At 48.5% G+C, this 19,114-nt stretch overlaps 1 protein-coding gene across 10 annotated transcripts in view; it reads left to right on the forward strand.

The window, feature by feature from the left end:
• FMNL2 (formin like 2) overlaps nucleotides 1-18,732 on the forward strand; it is a 96,705-nt gene extending 77,973 nt beyond the window's left edge. The window contains exons 12-28 of one of the 10 annotated variants that reach the window (XM_015869099.3): nucleotides 77-226; nucleotides 1,304-1,405; nucleotides 2,337-2,649; nucleotides 3,014-3,211; nucleotides 4,571-4,591; nucleotides 6,924-7,048; nucleotides 7,436-7,638; nucleotides 8,485-8,719; nucleotides 9,408-9,476; nucleotides 9,636-9,716; nucleotides 9,997-10,126; nucleotides 10,460-10,623; nucleotides 11,019-11,120; nucleotides 11,582-11,680; nucleotides 12,312-12,435; nucleotides 14,122-14,254; nucleotides 16,848-18,732. In XM_015869099.3, the coding sequence (XP_015724585.2) occupies nucleotides 77-226; nucleotides 1,304-1,405; nucleotides 2,337-2,649; nucleotides 3,014-3,211; nucleotides 4,571-4,591; nucleotides 6,924-7,048; nucleotides 7,436-7,638; nucleotides 8,485-8,719; nucleotides 9,408-9,476; nucleotides 9,636-9,716; nucleotides 9,997-10,126; nucleotides 10,460-10,623; nucleotides 11,019-11,120; nucleotides 11,582-11,680; nucleotides 12,312-12,435; nucleotides 14,122-14,213 (2,208 nt within the window). In that variant the 3' untranslated portion in view covers nucleotides 14,214-14,254; nucleotides 16,848-18,732. Of the gene's footprint in view, nucleotides 1-76; nucleotides 227-1,303; nucleotides 1,406-2,336; nucleotides 2,650-3,013; nucleotides 3,212-4,570; nucleotides 4,592-6,923; nucleotides 7,049-7,435; nucleotides 7,639-8,484; nucleotides 8,720-9,407; nucleotides 9,477-9,635; nucleotides 9,717-9,996; nucleotides 10,127-10,459; nucleotides 10,624-11,018; nucleotides 11,121-11,581; nucleotides 11,681-12,311; nucleotides 12,436-14,121; nucleotides 14,255-15,479; nucleotides 16,044-16,847 lie in introns of those variants that run through there. The other 9 variants (XM_015869098.3, XM_015869101.3, XM_015869096.3 and 6 more) reach the window with 9 other exon arrangements.
• Nucleotides 18,733-19,114: the final 382 nt, after the last annotated feature.

Below are 19,114 nucleotides of genomic sequence, written 5' to 3' on the forward strand. Positions count from 1 at the left end.
CTTTGCACTGTGGGCAGTTCTGGTGCTTCAGACTGCTGCCGGTGTGAGTGACACCTTTTTGGTTTTGGCTCCACAGAAACTGAAACACACAGAGAGTGACAAACTGCAGGTGCAAATTCAAGCGTATCTGGATAACGTTTTTGACGTGGGAGCATTACTGGAGGATGCTGAAACCAAGAATGCAGCCCTGGAAAGAGTTGAAGAACTGGAAGAAAACATTTCCCATGTTAGTACAAAACTGGAGTCACCTTTCCCTGTGGAGTGATGCACAGCTGCTCTGCATGTGTGCTGCAGTATCTGTGTGTGTGTGCTGCAGTATCTGTGTGTGTGTGCTGCAGTATCTGTGTGTGTTCTTTTGGAAGGTGGACATGCAGGTGTAGCTAGATAGAATCCTTGGGGTGAGGAGTGTTCAGGGAAACCTGTGGACTACTGTGCTTTCTCTGTGGTGGATGATCAGATATTTGGCAAGTGAAGGAAGTCTGGTGCAGGTAAACTTCCTGGCTGCTTCCTTGCTGTTCCTTTGAACCTCACATGGTGCGTATTTGTGTTAATGGGTGCACCACCTGCTTCAGAGATTTGTTTGTAAGGTATTTATTGACCTGAGAAAATGTCTTTTTTTGCCTTTTAATTACTTTCCTATTTCACTCAGTCCCCATGTTGTTGTGAAGGACTAGAAGGGACTTATTAATGTGGGGCTCACCATGCAATTTGTGTGTATGTCAAGGGACAGTTTGGTCTGGGCTGTGCAGAGCAGGAACATGGTGGCTTTCACACCCCAGGGGTTTCTGGGGCCTGCAAGAGATAAAAATAAATTAAAAGACCACAGGGAAAAAAATAATATTGTGCAAATTTCTTCTTTATTCCTTGCTTATTAAATTAGCTCTGTTGCGAGGAGATGTGTTTATAGGTATGACCACTTCAGCATCTGTTGACTTTGCAATGGTGCCGTTGCAATGTTCTGTGGTTTGGATCAAACTTTGATGTTTTTCCAAATAATGGCATTTGAAGTTCTTTATTATGGGGTAGGTTCCCTGAACTGGACAGGGTCATGCGTGCAGTCCAGCCAGGTTGCTCGCTAGTCATAGCTGAAGGGTAATGCTCATCATCGCAGGACCCTGCAGCTGGGCACTTAGTGTCACCTGCCTCCACACACACAGGAACCCTTTTGCTTTCTAAAGAAAGATTCAGGATTTGGTGGGATATCAATAGTTTACCACGTACTGCTGCTCCAACAAGTGTTGATGTGGTTTTGTTTGAGAAAGGTGTTGTTACTTCTATAATCTGTTTCTTTATGCTATGATAGTTATCTGAAAAACTCCAAGATACGGAAAATGAAGCCATGGCAAAGATTGTGGAACTGGAAAAACAGCTTATGCAGAGAAACAAAGAACTGGATGTGATTCGGGTAAGCGTGATGGGAAAACTCTGGCTGGATGCCACGTTTCAGGGGAGGGGTCTGGTGTGCATTTTGTGTCTGGGAGGTAACGGCTGCCTTAATGGGCTGAGCAGTTTCTGCTAGCTTTCTAATTCTGAACGGAGCACAGATTTCAAGTAGAATGTCCTGTCTGTGCTCTCAAAGAAGGGCATTTGACTCTCTGCATATGCCAGCAAATCAGCAAACTGGATGAGGACATAGTATTGCTCAGGTCTGTTGTTTTGCACATGTGGTTTGCTTTGGAGAGGAGTTCAGGGTGGAACTGGAGTCTTCCAGACTTAGGTTGCAAAGCATCCAGCACAACCTGCTTTCTGTGTACAATCCAGACATTATTTCTTGGTATGCTACTTCAATAACAAAGATTACTAATATAATATTCACTAACTTCAGCCTAAAAGTTGTCCCAAAGCATGACTGGTATCTAGGCTTCCTTCTGAACGTCTGCCTTGGCTACTTGCAGATACAATCTCCCCTTCAGATCAGGAGCCCTGTTCCTACTTCCCTCTATGGGTCAACATCTGCTCATAGGCAGAGCAATCAGCAAGGCATCCAATACTCTGTGTTCGAGGAAAAACTGAGGTAGCATCCTAGTTCTGTATATTTAAGATTAACATAAGAAATGGAGACATTATAGCAATCAGAAATTCCGTGTCCCCGGGTGTTGGTACCTGGTGAGGTTTCTCACAGGGCTCAGTGCTGCACACAGCCTTAATGCTGGCGTGGGAAAAACATAAAACAAGTTCTTCCTTACTCATGAAGATGTATGGTTTGCATGAAAATGCCTTGTTAGATAATGCCTGGCACAGTGCACAGTCTGGTGTCAGGCTGCCTTCTGTTTCTGGTGCTGGTATTCTGTTTTGTGAATACAAATGCAAATCGCTTGTTTCTGTGGCATTTGCAGGAAATCTACAAAGATGCCAATAGCCAGGTTCACACCTTGAGAAAAATGGTGAAGGAAAAAGAGGAAGCCATCCAGCGACAGTCAACACTGGAGAAAAAGATCCATGAACTGGAGAAGCAGGGGACCATTAAGATCCAGAAGAAAGGCGATGGTGACATCTCTATCCTTCCTGTTGCTCTGGCCTCTGGGATGGTGCCTGTGGGGGCAGAGGCTGCAGCTGGCACGTGTGTCACACCGGCTGCTGGAGCTGCATCTTCTGTACCACTGCCACCACCTCCACCACCGTTACCAACCTTAGCAGCATCAGAAGCAGGTAAGAAGCGTCGTGTCCCCCAGCCACGAGCTGGCTGTGATCTGGAGGTGGTTTGTTATTCTGGGGTCAGTCACATTGGCCTTATGCTGGAAAAACACCATCAGTTGTTGTTACGAGGTTGCAGACCATGTTTGTTTGATCCATTTCTGAGCTCTTAATTAGGCATTGGAAGGTACTAACTCCCTTGTTTGTATGTTTAGGTAATTTGTTGAAGGGGTCCAACGAATACTTGGGCTCGTATAGTCCTTGGGTAGAGATGTGCAGTGGGGGGTAGGGAGGGTAGTGGGCCCCGCTGGGAGTGTTTCTGTGTCTGCTTGTGCCGCGTTGGCTCCTGTTCATTCAGTGCCTCTTCTCCTTTTCACAGTACAAAATGGCCCCGTGACAGCACCAGCGCCACCTCCACCACCACCGCCACCTCCACCACCACCCCCAGCACCGCCACTGCCAGGCCCTGCCCTGGACACGGCTCCTGCCGCCCCGCTGCCCCCACCGCCCCCGCCGTCAGCACCCCCCCTGCCTGGCACCTCCTCTCCCACCGTGGTGTTCAACTCAGGGCTTGCAGGTAAAGCCACCCCCGTGCCTGCCCAGCACCTGGAGTGTTGACTGGGGGTGGGGGGCAGGATGCAGAGATGGGGCTTCTTTTCTCTTTATTGCCTAGGTAATACTCTTCATCTCCATCTGGTGTTATACTTAGAGGGGTTTGTGAAAGGAAAGATGTATCAATTAAACAGATTTGGTTTGATCTGTAGGGGAGAGCTTCTTCAGTGAAGCTGAAGCTTCTGCCAGAAATATTTTTCTGACGTGATCATTTTTGGCTTTAAGTGAGCAAAAGTGCAGAACTTGATGGTTTTGGTTTCTTCCCAGGGCACGATGAAGGAAAATCTGTGCAAAAGAATAGCAAACTTTTTGTAATGCTTTGGAAGGAAGGAAAATTTCCTGACAGTCTTTAATCATGTTTTTATGTACTCTCTATCCTATGCCAAGCATCCCATGCAGCAAATGGCTGTTAATTGGTATCACACTCCTTCCCCTCCAGGAGATCTCGAGAGCACATTATGATTTCAGAAAGAGGGACTGAGGAGCTCTTATTAATAGCTTTTTTTCTTTTTTTGAGAGCTGATAAGATATTCCAGCCTTTAAAACTAATGAAAGTGAAAAGCATCAGGAAGAGGAGCCAGAGGGTCCCAGGGTAGATTGAAATAATAAAGAAAAAAAAGAAGAGAACAAAAGATGAAGCATGGTCGGGGTTACAGATTAACCTCTCCCCGATGGGAGTGGTTCTGCAGCACTCAGTGCTCGTTGGCACCATGGCTGGGGCAGCAAAGCAGAAAGCTGGCAGGCAGGTGTGCCCTTCTGCCTGTCTGTGCTGCAGTTTGCTGTGCTGATGGACTGGGAGGGATCCATGGATATGGCATCACCATATCTGTGGGCGGAGCTGTGTTCTGCCTTGCTGCTTTTTCAACCCGAAGCTGCTAGTTTGATGTTTTTCATGTCCTTTACCATGGGCTGCAGGGAGAGATTTTATCAGAGCAGTTTAATATGCCCCTCTGGTTTCTGCTGCCAGCTTTGTGCCTGGGCTGAGATGCTGGGGTGGATTGTCAGACTGCAGAATGTTTAAAACCCAGCTGAGTATCCAGAAGGTTCCCCAGTTATGTACGCAGGGTCTGGTGGCCAGGGGTGTTTGATGGGGCTGTGGTAGAGGTGGGGCATGTCCACAGGCAGGCAGGATGGGCATTTTGTAGTGAGTTAGAACTGAAAGGGAAAATGAAAGTGCCTTTTCTTGACAAACCAGTTACATAGCAATTAATGTTTCTCAAGGCAGGACCCTTCTGGGCTGGGGGGGAAATGGGTGCAGTGATAAATCCCACTGTTCTGACCACCGCTAACATATTTTTCTCCATTCTTTCTGCTTCCTGGTAAGACGGGCCGATCAAGCTCTTCTGTAGGTTGCTTTCTGCTAAGTATTTAACTACCCTTCCCTCTGTCCTGCTTTGCTGTGCTCTATGTGTGCCCGTGACTGTGTGTGTCAGTCCAGGAGGTGGTGGGAGGGCCGAGGCGGGTGCAAAGGGGTTGCTGGATGTGTGTTAGCTGGCATGTGTTAGCTTTGGGTTTGCTGCCAGCCAGCAGGATTTGGCCTTCCTAGGCCCCGATCCAGCAAAGCACTTCAGCATGTAATTAAGATATGGCTTCTTTTGGGCTGCCCTCCAGCCATGACTGTGTCCCTGCCCTGAGCAGTGCTATTCATGAGGACATCACCTTACCAGCTGACAGCAGGGAGAAGATTTTGTAGGAAGAGGTTTTGAAGGCATTTTGTTCAGCTGCAGTGGGAGCTGGCCCACAAGGCATTTAGCTTCCTTTCCTGTCCTGAAATAACCCAGGAGCAGTTACTAATCTATTCTAATGTATGCATGAGATGAAGATGTGTTTTTCGTGGGTATTTTAGCTTGGAAAGAAAGTCTTTTTTTTTTTTTTAGAAATGATTTGGGATTAAACACATTCATTGTACAGAGAGTAAAACCATTTGGTTTAGATGAGCAGAAGTTGCTGGTGTGTTCATGTCTTCCAATTGGATAAATGTATTTCTCAAAGCCTTCAGTCTTCCAAGCCGAATACTGTGTACGTTCCCTGTTATTCATGGACATTTGTTTCAAGCAAATTCTCTTGCTGGAAATTTATTCTTTGCAGCTTTCCTGCAAAAGGAGCGTGACTTGGAATGTACATGGACACACAACTCAACTGTTGCTTTAGAAGTGGTAGGACAAAGCAAAAGAGGTGCTTCCAGCATTCACCTGGTTCTGGTGCACAGCAGTGGTGGTCTGTCATGGCAAAACATGCAGCATCAGCAGGGGAAAGTAAAATAGTTATTTGCTCAAGTGCTTTGCAGGCTGGGAAAGCGTCTCCTGAAACCAAGGAGAAAATAATCTAGCATCTCTATCTAGCATCAGATAGCTGGCAGGGTGCCCCTGCTATGGATGCTGGGTAGGCAGTGGTCAGGACTTCCTTGGAGCAAGCACTGGATTGAATTGAGTCAAACACAGACTGTCCCCATCTTGGAGAACCTGCTGTGGGGTGCAGTGAGCCCAGAGCTGGGTGGGAGGGTTTGGACATGGAGCACAGTGCTGCTCACCTGCCTGGCCCTGCTCACAGGGAAGGGGCTCTTTTCTCCAGCACTGGAGATGAAGGACCAGGGCTTCTGTTTCCTGCTTGCAGTCTGGAAATAAATGTTTTCTTTACTATGATTCTGTAGTGACACATTGATCAAACACTATAATGAAGATCCTGAATTTGCAGCAGCCAACAGCCTTGTGTTTTCATCAGCATACAAAGAACTGAGCACTGAATTACCAAAACCGTTCGTGTGCCCTCCAGATCTGTTAGAACCAGGAATGAAGTTGTTTTCTTTGCTCTGATGTTACTTCTTGGACTGTGTTCTCTTCTGAATGAGAGTTTCCATAGCTTCTCTATGTGGGTTACTGAGACACTAATTCTGCATGACCTGAGAAGACGAAACCCATTATTTAAGCTGTGTGAAAGCTCGTGTGTACGAGGTTTGGCTTTAAAAGGCACCCCTGGCCCCTCTGAAAGAGCACTGCCCCATTGCAGCAGTGGAACCTTGGGAAGGAAGCTTTTTTCCTTCTCGTCACCTATTCTGGATTGAATTTTGTGGTGCATCTACTGCCAGTGATGCATCCTTCCTCCACATCAGTGACAGAGATGTGTCCTCAGCTGGCAGTTCTAGCTGTTGCTAAAGGCTGAGGCCATCATGCCTTCACTGATGTGGATGGTGCTGCTTGCTGTGCTGCCCGTAGCAGCTGGGTTTGGACTGTACATGCTCAAGCAGCCCTACACTGCATAGCCATGCCCCAGCTCGCACTGAGGTGGGCTCTGCAGCCAGCAGGACAGGGTTAAATTTGGCTGCTCCATCCATTTTCTTTAGTGTTTAAAAATAGCATGGGCTTTTAAAGCAGTCCAGACAACATGGGGCAATAAAAGTAATAACACATTTCCTTTTGTGTAGTTTTCTCAGCCTCTGGCGTTCAGTCCCATTCTGCAGACGCTGGCCCTGAAGCAGCCAGAGGGTTGGATAAAAGCCTCTCTGCACTGCCTGCCTGTCAAGGCAGCAGGATCTTTTCAGGCTTCTCAGGGTGATCATTAGCTATGGCCAGTTCTTCCTCCAGTGCTGGAATGCCAACTCTAGAGGCTGCGGTCTGGGCACACGGGGTGTTTTTCAGCTGCTGGGGAGTTGATTGTTTCCTTTCCTCTGGTGTCTTTAGCTGTGAAAATCAAGAAGCCGATCAAGACCAAGTTCCGCATGCCAGTATTCAACTGGGTCGCCCTCAAACCCAACCAGATCAACGGGACGGTGTTCAACGAAATAGATGATGAAAGGATCCTGGAGGTATGAGCGGTGCTTGCTGCCTCCTGCTCCCCGTGTCTGTCCACAAATCAATACTGGCCTAAAGCAACCCAGAGCAGGGCTGAGCACTCAGGTGCTGCGTGGTCTCTGTGCTATGGATGCGAATCCACATGGCTGAATAAAGTCTGAGCGCTAATGTGAATATTTGCCTGAGCTTCTGAACATGCATAGGGCTGTTGGGGACAGAGGCCAAATTTCCTGATTACCAACTCAGGAGTGCATGCTTACTCCACTGTACAACCCCTGCCTGAAGTTCTCTGCTGTAGCCACAGCTGCCACGGGGTCTTACTGCAGTTCTGGTACGATGCTGGGCAGTGTGTGATTTAATACTTGCCATGGGAGGGATAAATCACTTTCTTTCCTTTTTAGGATTTAAATGTGGATGAATTTGAAGAAATATTCAAAACAAAAGCCCAAGGTCCAGCCATCGATCTTACATCAAGCAAGCAAAAAATAACTCAGAAAGGATCTAACAAAGTCACATTACTGGATGCAAACAGGGCCAAAAATCTTGCCATCACTTTAAGGAAAGCTGGAAAGACGGCAGATGAAATATGCAAAGCTATTCACGTGTAAGTCAAACACTTGTCAGCAAAGAAATCATATTTGAGATTTACTGTGGTTTTTGGTAAGTGCAATGACTTAGAATTGGCAGTTGATGTAAATGTTTTTGCATCTGGAAAAAATCCATCAGTAGGGATGGAACTGATCTGAATTCCCACAAATCGGATTCCCTTGTACTACAGTATGTTAACTTGCACTTTTGTGTCGCTCCATCACTATATGGGCTTAACAAATTAACACATATTTTGTTAAAGAAGCTAATTCGCGTTCACCCACAGTATGCCATTACATTCTGAATTTCTCATTTGACGTACATGGTATTTTCTGTTCTAATAAACACTCAAAGGCAGAGTATCAGGAAGACACAACCCTTTCAGCTTGCTCCACAAAGCACAAGTTGAGTCCAAGTGCACTGGAAGCATTTTACATGCAGTGAGGTTTATGTAATCGCCCCACGCAGTGCCAAACCCAAATGTGATACAGGTGTGTCAGAGCATAACAGCAGCATGGGATCCTGCCATGCCCCATCCTGTGGGGTACGGACCCAGCCTCCCAGCTCCAGCCCTCCAGCTGTGTCTGCTCCTTCTTTGGAAACAGAATCAAGGTGCCAAGCAGCATTCACATCAGCACTCGTGTCTGTGCTGTCTCTGCGCAGTAAGCATGTTAACATCTCTATGTGCAGACAGCTTCATGGGCAGGATTGTTCTCACAGCTCTGGGACACCCCCAGGGGTGGTGACCCCCCCACTCCCTGGGCAGCTGTGCCAGTGTCCGACCGCTTTTTGGAGAAGGAACCATTCCCAATATCCAACCTTTGCCTCTCCTGGTGCCGTAATCTCTCTTCCTATCACATAGGTTTGACCTGAAAACGCTGCCTGTGGATTTTGTTGAGTGCCTCATGAGGTTTCTGCCCACCGAGAACGAGGTGAAGGTGCTGCGGCTCTACGAGCGGGAGAGGAAACCCATTGAGAACCTGTCTGATGAAGACCGTTTCATGATGCAGTTCAGCAAGATCGAGAGGCTGATGCAGAAGATGACCATTATGGCATTCATAGGCAACTTTGCTGAAAGCATCCAGATGCTGACCCCGGTGAGTGGGAGACAGCCCCTGGAGATGTGTTAGCTACAGGGAAATGGTGCCTGGGTATTCAGCCCTCCTGTGGGAGCTGCTCTCTGTGGTGCAAGTCAGGCCTGCAGGGCACAGTGCAGGTTGTAGAGATCTTCATTTTCCTAAGACAGCGATGGTTTGAGTGTCACAGAGTCGTTCTGAGTTCTCACAGCGGCAGAATGAGAAACAATTATGTGAATGAAAAAGTGCTTTTCTACGTATATTTTCATCTAACAGTGACTCGGATCCCAGGCACAGTTTCTATGACAGCTGGAACCCTGAGCTGTTCCACATCATCCTCTCTCTTCACTCTGTACAAGTTTAAAACCAGTTTAAATGAAAATCTATTCGTTTGCACCATCAGGGAAAATTACTTTCAGTGCTGGTCTGAGGGCTCTTTGAAGTATGTCCCGTGCATCTTTCACAGTCAGAAGGGCTGAAATACAAATACAGTTTTCCTCAACCACATCTGAGTGTTGGAAATCTGCAGTGCAAATTAACTTTTGGACATGCTGGGGCAGGATGGCGTTCATGCTGGGCGCACCGTATGGGTTCAAAACAAGTTTGGGTTTTTTGTGTGTGATTTTTTAAGAGCAGAGGTGTTTTGAATTGAGTTTTACTTTTGGGTTCATTGTGCATTAACCAAATTTCTCCCTGTGTTCACCTGCAGCAACTTCACGCCATAATAGCTGCTTCTGTCTCAATAAAGTCATCTCAAAAGCTTAAGAAAATTCTGGAGGTAAGTCTGATTTTTTGGTTGCACTCAGCCACTCAGCAGTGCAACCCCTTATGTGTTCTGAATGTGCACCTGGGTGTTTGCATACTGACTCTCAGAGCTTTCTGAACCGATGTGCATTTGCCTTGAAAGTTGACTCTCCGCTCTGTTTTGCTCTGGCAGATAATCTTGGCTCTCGGTAACTACATGAACAGCAGTAAGCGAGGAGCGGTGTATGGATTTAAGCTACAGAGTCTAGACCTGGTGAGTAAACCAGAGGTTACAAGGGGATACAAGCTGAAATGCATTTCTTGTAAATGGAGAGTGGCTGCTGGCTGCTCGGGGCTCATCTGTGCTTCCCAGCCAGCAATGGCAGAGGCAGAGTGTGGAGATCAGGGAAGGCGCTTCCCTGTGCTCTGTATGAAATGACTATTCCCAGCATTTTGGTTGCCCCTCAGGACAAGGCCACAAACACCCCTTTGGTCACTTTGTTTGGCGTCCGCTGTGCCTTAACCCAGCAATCTCATTGCTTTTTCCTCCCCAGCTCTTAGAAACGAAGTCAACAGACCGAAAACAAACCCTGTTGCACTATATTTCTAATGTCGTCAAGGAGAAGTACCAGCACGTATCCCTCTTTTACAATGAACTTCATTACGTGGAGAAGGCTGCTGCAGGTACTGTAGCCACGGCCACGTCCTTAGTGCATCTACTGGGCTCTCAGTGCTTTCCCACTTTCCTAAGAATAAAACCATGTGGTTTCAGTGTTATCTGGCAGTGTAGTAGCAGAGCCTACTTAGGGAAGGACCCTTGGTGCCAGCAGGTTGCCTGGCATAGCACACACGCCAGGGATTTGCTGTCAGCATCACAGCAGTGACCTCCCATGTTTGGTGAGGGGCAGTGGCAGCCACTGCTGTGGTTGGGGGCACTTTGTAGCAGGGAGCTGGTCATGCTGTGGGTTGGGTGATTGCACGGCAGGAGCGATTCAACAGTTTTGTTTGATTTCCTAGTGTCTCTAGAAAATGTCCTCTTGGATGTGAAGGAGCTCCAGAGAGGCCTGGATCTGACGAAGCGTGAGTACACCATGCATGACCACAACACGATGCTGAAGGATTTCATTCAGAACAATGAAGGAAAGCTGAAGAAACTGCAGGACGATGCCAAAATTGCACAGGTATTTCTTAATTCTTGGGGTCTGAGTGCCTTGGAGAAGCAGAGCGTGCTCTGTGCATACATTGGGTGTTTTGTGCTGCCTCTGAGTTACTCTGCAGTGGGGTTTGAGTAAAGAGGATCAGAATCTCCATGGTTCTCCTCTGTTCTGATGTGAATGTATAAAATGCGCATTACTTGGAAAATGAGGAGTTATTAGTCTGTCATGGTGTATTAAAATTTCTCCCATAATGTTACCCTCATGCATTGTTACCATTCATTTTTTTCCCTTTGTGGTGAGGCCAGCCTTAGGTTATTTGCTTGTGCTGGCATTTCCTTAGCAGAGGAAATGCTGACCCTTCACACCGAGATCTGTGGTAATGGCTGGTGAGCGTATCTTGAAGCATGTACTTTTTGTAGGATGCCTTTGATGATGCTGTGAAGTATTTTGGGGAGAATCCGAAGACAACACCCCCCTCAGTCTTTTTCCCAGTGTTTGTCCGATTTGTGAAGGCCTATAAGGTAAGCAGGAGCATCCTCCCCTTCTCATCATTCTCGTCATGATTTGCTATCTGTAGTCTCAGGGTTCCCAACAGCACAGCTTGTAGCTCCCCCTAGCTTCGATGCAACGTGAGCACAACAGCAGCAGCCCAGGGCTGTGCAAATAGTTGGTTTGGGATTATTGTCAAGGCTGAAAGGCAGCACAGCTGTCTGAAACACCAGAGGAGTCCTCAGAAACAGAATGTCTGTGAGGTCAAAGTGCTCACCTTCAACCCTGACTGTGTCCTTTGGGATCGGGGTGGGGGGATTTGTGTGACCTGGGGGGTCTCTCCCAACCCACTCGTTTCAGACTTTGTTTAGCTGAACTGCTACACACTCAGTCTGCCTCCTTGGGAAGTGTAGCTCATTTGTAACATTCAGGTTCCTTGTAGTGATTCGAAGCTGTAACTTGTTGGGTCTTTGTGTGTGTGTGTGATAAATAGCAAGCAGAAGAAGAGAACGAGTTGAGAAAAAAGCAGGAACAGGCCTTAATGGAAAAACTGATGGAACAGGAAGCGATGATGGAGCAGCAGGACCAAAAGGTACGGAGCAGACAGGTCTGACAGGTGGGAAGTGTTCACCTGTTTTTCCTCACAGCACGGAACCTACAGCTCTGTGTGGAGCTTGAGTTGCGCAGACTTAGAGCTGCCCAGAAATGTGGTTTCTGCAAGTTTTCTCCTTTTGTGGGGAAAGTTGAAATAGACTGAAAGAACCCAAGAGTACAGTAAATTTCTTTTTTTCCCTCAGCAAGTTCTTTAGATGTGCTGGAACTTTTCCACAGCTCCAATGGCTTTTGCTTTGACTGAAGCTGCTCCGTGCAGCTCCCATGCTTAATAGATGCCCTTACCCCCAGCCAGGCATTTTCCAGCCTGTTCTCCTTCACTTAATACTGCTTGGAGTAGAAGGCTTGGAGTCTCAGTTCCAAGTGAGGAGAAGGCTTAGGACTGAATTGCAGACCTAAGAAAGAGAAACAGCTTGGCAGCCAGGTTAGGTTGTAACTCTGGCCATCACCCCCAAGAGCTGAGCTCACCATGTTTTCCTTGCAAAACTGGGCAGAGAGGTGGCAGTTACTGGTGTTGACTGTTGCAGGTGGGGTCACCTGGTCTTTCAGACAGAGGAACCGGAGCAAAGATCCTTACAAATCCTTACAAATCCTCTCTTTTTTGCTTTTAGTCTCCTTCTCATAAAACAAAGAGGCAGCAGCAGGAGCTAATTGCAGAGCTCAGGAGGCGGCAGGTCAAGGATAACAGGCATGTGTACGAAGGGAAGGATGGTGCTATTGAAGATATCATAACAGGTAAAGCTCTTTTGTTCCATAATCTCAGAGGCCCTTTCAAGAAGGTTAAAAATGTATATCAGCCTAATAGCTATTGTTCGTGCATTATGTGATTCATGTAGAGCTGCTGGAGCACAGCTTAGGAGATTGTTTACATGGTGTGAATCAATTATAGAAGGTTTTGCTGAGGGAACAGATGGAGCCCAGTAACCTCCTTGTGTGCATTCACTGTCGGTGCTGCCCGTGTCTGTCTCAAGCACAGACCTTGGGCACGCGCTGCTTCTGACCTCTTCTCTTTCAGCACGTTGGGACACACTTGGTCTCTGATCTCTAGAGTAGGCAGCTCAGATCTCAGCAGATACTTGGTGGGGATGTGCATGCTGTGTAGATCTTTCCCAGAAATCTTTACTTTCCCATAACTGGAATGAATGACAGATGTTTAACATTATTAAGACCCTGCATTTTCATTAAAATGTACTAGCTGTAATTGCACCACATTATCGCACACTTACAGGAAATCATTTAGTCAGACCTGAATGATGGATGGCCCTAAGCAGCTTCTGGTTTCACTGCTTTTCAGTTGGGCAGAAGTCTGCCCTGATCACCACCATAGGGCTGCAGGGAGGTGCAGAGCCCACCGTCAGTGCTAGGGAAGCAGGGACGTTGTGTGCTGCTAAAGCTGTCTTCTGAGTCGCGCTGTGCTCAGCAGTCAGCTCCTTTTGGGCTGTGCCACCGCTCTGGTTGCAGTGCTTGGATTTTAGTGCACATCTTCACCTGTGGTGTGGAAGGAGCGAGGCTTTAAAGCTTTGATAGCTGTACAGTATCTGAGTTCTGTTGCACATAAAGTTAGCGAAACAATCTTTGGGCAGGATGGCCTTGGCTGCTTCTCCCAAATGTTTGTCATACTGTTTCTTCCCTCTGCGAGGAGGAGGAGAGCTGCTTTACCTCTTAGTGAGGAATTTTTGCCCAGCTACATGAGAAGGTTGGAATGCTCTTGGAGAAGCTTTCACAACTCTTGTCTAATGTTTGATTAAGAGATTCCTAAGATAATATTCTTTGTGTAAGAGGCAGACTTGCTGTAATACCTCATCACTTCTGCTTCTGCATCTCCTTTGGACTCCTGGAAGCTGGTGTGGTTTGGTGAAGTGGCTCTCCTGCTCTGTGGGAGAAACAGATGGTGCAAATGATGCCAGCCTGCGTGCAGCCCTGTGCCAGGCTCAGCCAACCTGACCATCCCCTGTGGTGTCCAGCCCTTCCAGCTATGGGGTGCCCTGGGTTCTCGGGCCACACAGTGACACATGGGGCACAGAATGTCAGGTTGAACTGAGGTCACTTGGATGCAGCCTGTGACAGCTCGTGCAGTGGCATGGAAATAATCAGGGGTGTCACTTGACACTGGCTAGTGCCTCGTTAGGTGCACAGGGAGGCCCTGCTGGCTGCGGCAGGATGGGATGTTGTCTGAAGCCACGCTCTTCCAGCGTCATAGCCTTTACCTTTACCTTTAGCAACAGTCTTTCTAAACCAGAAGCAGATACGTAGTGACTTAAAACTACCTCCTTACCAAATCCCCCTGCACTGCAGTGTTATGAGTTGGTTGGAAGGTGCAAACCTGTTCCCGGTTGTCCTTAACCACGCGCTAACCGTGTACTAATGCCATCGATCTGTGCTTCTCACTGCTCTGTTTGTTTGGCTGTTATTCCCATGCAGTGCTGAAGACTGTGCCCTTTACAGCTCGAACCGCCAAGCGGGGCTCTCGGTTTTTCTGCGAACCTGTTCTCACTGAGGAATTCCATTACTAAACTATTCCTCTTTCACATCTGATGCTCTTAGACAAAAAAAGGTTGCCGTAGATTTTTTGACACTTCTCCATTTGTATGGACCTCAGCCAGGATCGTGTGAATGTTGAGTGTATAGCAATGTCCAGCGTCTGAAGTCGTATCGATGTCACCTTCGTTGCATGCGTTGTGTTTCATTAACGTTTTATTTCATCCCATCGAGTCTGTGTTGGATGCTTTTGGCCATCCTTGCATTTGAAAGGCATTGCTAACCCTCGTGACAAGTGCCATAGAACAGCAAGTGGTGGAAGTCGCAGTAGGTTCAGTGCTGGCTCCGTAGGACGGGCAAGGCTTAGTCTGAATGCAGTCATACTGTGACAGTTCACTTGGTTTTTCTATGTCATCTGTGCTGGCTGCAGATCTTTTTCTATATGCAAATGTACCTGAATAGTCTGCATGTAATAACTGGGCTGTTAGCCAGAGAGAACTGTCTGCATGGCTTCGGTGGGACCTCCTTGGGCTTTGCTTTCTGTTCTAGAAGGGTTATCTGTAGTAACGTGTCCCCTCTGTGAGGAGCATCGTTTCGGCCTTTCTAACCCTTGCCTGCACGCTTGCATGTTGGACACAGAATGGAGTCCATCTTTTCTCATTTGTTCACGTCCATATTTAACTTTTTCAGTTCCATGCCAACTTTTATTGAAATAAAACCAGCAATGGTAATTGTGTATTAACCAGTTTTCATGGAGGCTGGTGCGGTGTCATGCAGTGAGAGCTGGGGGGGTGGGAGGCAGCAAGGCTGGGCTGTGCCGGCCCACAGCCATGGGCACAGGGCAGAGCTTGGCATGGAACTGAGCACCATGCATCCTGTGGTGTGCAGTGTCAGCAGGGTGTGCTTAACCCCGCATGTCTCTTAACACTGTTGTCTTGAATTAAGGCCGGATGGCTTAAGAAGACAACAGTGTTCACTTGGCAATATGTATTTTTATGAATGCTTCTAATAAAATTGCAAACTGTAATCAGCTCAACGGTTTTTTGCTCTTTCAAGTTAATTGCTGTATTATCTTCCTGGAGCCAATCTTCAAAGCAGCTTGGAATTTGGTTAGCAAGAGGGAAGGGTGGCCCTCGTGTCCTTTCCTCTCCTCCTCTAACCTCTCATGGCCTCGGCCTCACCCCTCCTCTTGCTCTGCTGGCTTAACACGCCTGCCATTTTTGAACGCTGAGTTGACTTGCTCTCCATTTTCCATCCCATTTTTTACTTAACCATCATTTTTTTTTTTTTTTTCTGTTTAGCCCTAAAGAAGAATAATATCACTAAATTCCCAAATGTTCACTCGAGGGTAAGGATTTCTTCTAGCACACCGGTGGTGGAGGATGCACAGAGCTGGCAAGCATCACTTTTTACTTAGCTTCCTCCTCTCTCTGTATGCCCAAAGCCTGGCAGTAGCTGTGGCGTAGCATAGTGCTGGTGAGGGCCTGAAGGCAGCTCCCACCTCAGTGTGGCAGGGGGTTGCTGAGCTGCTGGCTGGTCACCACCTTCCTGCTCTCTCTATTTTGGCCCTTCCATGTTGAGCCCGAGGTAGGCAGCCTCATCCCCAGGTTGTTTCTGCCCGTAGATCCCTGGCTGTAGCTCCCAGCTCCTGCTGCCCGGTGCTCTGCGGGTGTGTGGTGCTGCAGCCCTGGGAGGGGAACCAGTGATGGACAGTGGAGGCTGAGAGCACAGGGCAGCGTGGGTGGCTTCTGCTGTGCTGAGAGCTGAGGAGTCGGGCAGTGGGGCTTAGAGCAAGCTGTAAGTCATCCAGGGAGTACATGGGAGGGTTTCCCCAGCGAAGCACCCATTTTGTTTTTCCCCAGAAAAAAAAATTCTGCTTAAGTTACGTGTCAGGCGCACCAGGCGTGCTGTGTAGCTCATCTCCGTAGCACAAGAAGCCAAGCAGTCACCTGTCCTCACCACGCTCTTAACACGGGCTTTGTTAAACTCCCACCGCTGGCTTTCTCCATCGCATGCTCAGTACTGCCCTCCTCCCCGCTCCCAGCCCCAGTAGCAGCCCAGCCCTGCACCCCTCGGGTGGCAGCCGTGGCTGCAGGCTTGCAGGCTGGGTGCAGGGGGATGCCTGCTTTTTCTCAAGGCACCTTCTGGTAGTTGAGTGGGTGGATGGGCCGCGTAGATGCATGCCTGTTTTGGTGAGCACTTATCCCATCGTGTCCTGTGTTTCACGTTCACTGGGTTCCATCCTGCATCAGAGAACTCGTTCAGTGCGGGGCGGTGAGGCCATGGCACTGCTGCCCAGAGCCCCAGGGGTGCCTGAGGCCGCGGGGCGGAACTGGGTGATCTGTAAGGTCCCTTCCAACCCTGTTCCCTGGTTCCGTGTCTCTCACCTTCGGGATTTAGAGGCTACACAAACAATGTTAGTGAATACCAGCTGCCCATAGGAGGGCGAACACCCAGCCCGGTGGCACGGCTCCGTTAGTGCCCCCAGCACTGCCTGCTGCTCAGTGTGTTGCCATAGGGCCATCAGCTCGTTGTTGCGGTGGGGCCCACTCCCTCCTCCTGTTGCTACCCAAGCTGCTTTGACTGGCTTCCAGCAGCCCCGATCCCTGCGGCGCTGCGCGTGTGGTTTGAGCCGTGCCTGCTGACCAGCGCCGCTTTCCTCCCCGCAGATCTTCGAAACCAGCCGTACCGCCGGGCCGACGCGCTGAGGAGGAGCGTGCGGCGGCGCTTCGACGACCAGAGCCTGCGCTCTGCCAATGGCACCGAGATCACCATGTGAGCTGAGGCCTCTGCGGAGCTGGGCTGCCAGCGGTGCCCTCCCTGCCCGCCTTGGGAACAGTACGGTTACCCCCTAAAGGGCTCAGACACCTAGAAATGCATAGGAACGTCAGCGATGGGCTCTCCACTCAGCCGTAGCTAACAAGTGCCTAAAATGGAAGTACCTGCTCAAATTAACTGAAGCAATAGGACTTGATTTGATTGGGTATCTTTTGACACCAATACATTATTCAGTATTTTTAACCAAAAAGTAAAGTATGTGTTGTTTTGGGGTGTTTAGTTGGGTTTGATTATGTGAAAACTTAGCGATCGGTCTTCTGTTGGCCGGACCTGGATCCCCACTGGTTGGAAGGAGGTAACTCTGGATGTGCTCTGCTGCTGGGCTTCTACATGCATTCCTGTCCTTGGCCGAGGGCTGACCTTGGCTTCAGCTGCACTTACTGGCTTTTCTTTTGTTAAAGAAACAGAACACTTAAGGGCTTTCTGTATCTAGTAGGGAAATAGCGACAAGAAGAGCTCCGTACCTTGTTCCGCCATACAGACCCCGTGTGCCACAGCTGGACGTGGTAACGCAGTTGTGTGCTGAGGAGACCTGTGGGCAGGGAAGCCTTTGTTGGCTGTAAGGCTCGGGGTTTGGTGGTGTGCAGTGTGGGGCTGAGGCACGAGGGGCACGGGGGGAACCGGCACATTGCGATCGCACAGCGTGGGAACGGCAGAGAACGCATCGCCTGCCCTTCAGCTAGAGGCAACTTTCATCTAACAGTATATTTATTAATTAGCACTAAGGTATTAACATCTCAGTTATCACCACTAGGGTTCCGAGGACCATTACAGCTCCATACTAGCACAGAGATCGCGTTAGTGCCCCATGCAGCTGCGGCTCCGTTTGACAATCGCGCTCCAATTCAGTCCCAGGGCTCACACATTCATCAGCTGCCCTGCGAGGTTTGCAGTCACATCCCAAAGCTCCCAACAGGCCGGATTGGCGCCCTGTGCACCCTGCATGGCCTGCAGCACTGCCTGGAGCCGGCCCAAAGGAGGAGTGTGGCCGCAGCCCTGTCTGTGCTTCCGAGCTCGTTTGTGCTCACAGCTTCCCCTCCTGGCATCGCCGCCTCAATACGTTCATTGTAAAATTTATTGTATAGTATTTAACCACTGAATTTCTTTTCTTTTACGTTGTGCTTATGTGAACCACTGGTGAAGGTCCCGTTTTTCTTGGATAATGTGTAGTTATATGATAATCTGTTTTTAAATGTACAGATATTTTGCTACAAAATTGGTGCCGTTTTTTATGGTTTTTACACTCCTTTCACTCCCACTTTTGCCTCTGGGTAATATTGTAAATATTGTTTAAAAAGCAAACAAACAAACAAAAAAGCATCAGCCTGTGCTATACAATCCGAATGTCGACTTAACTTATCGTTTGTGTTTTTATATTTAACCGAGTGGGCAGCCGAGGGCTCAGTCACCGCATTGACCTCCGCTCATTCATCCACACAGCGCTCCCTTCATCGGCAGCCAGGCGGTGGTGGTCGGCGGTGGTCGGAGGGCTGGGAGCTCTGCTGCCTCATTCCTGTGCTCAAAGGTATTTTTCTTTTTTAAACCTAAGGCAGAAACGATCGTTGGACTGCAGTGCAACGCTGGCATGTTCTCTTTCATCTTTTTCTAGTCATAGATCTGCTTCTTAGCAATATTAGAAGTGTTTTATAAAAGCAGTTCATGTTACTTTCCTGGTCTGTTCCTGGCATAAGAGCAAATAAACTATTTACACTACTACACCGTAATCCATCCTTTCCTTCTTTTCAAAGTGACTTTTACAGCGTTTTCTTCCCCTGTGCTGGGGCCGTGCCCCATTGCTCAGCACTGCTATGGACAGAGAGGCTCCACGCTGCAGCGCAGCTCACCCAGGGCAGGAACACGGCTGTGCCCCAGCAGTCCTGCAGGAAGAGCTCCGCGCAGAGCAGCAGTGGTGAGTTGTTCCCCTTAAATATTAGAGTCCTAAATGTACAGCGAGCAGCACCATCCAAGCTGCGATCCAGGTGTCATTGACAGGAGGGTTCAGCAAAACAGCAGAATCGGGGCTGTCACCTGCAGCTGTCCAAAGCAAACCCCCCAAACACTGTGTCACAGCCTTTGAATTAAATCCTGCTTCCCCTGC

This window comes from Coturnix japonica, chromosome 7, assembly GCF_054131305.1.
Source record: "Coturnix japonica strain WE chromosome 7, WE-NBRP24, whole genome shotgun sequence".
Lineage (NCBI taxonomy): Eukaryota > Metazoa > Chordata > Aves > Galliformes > Phasianidae > Coturnix > Coturnix japonica.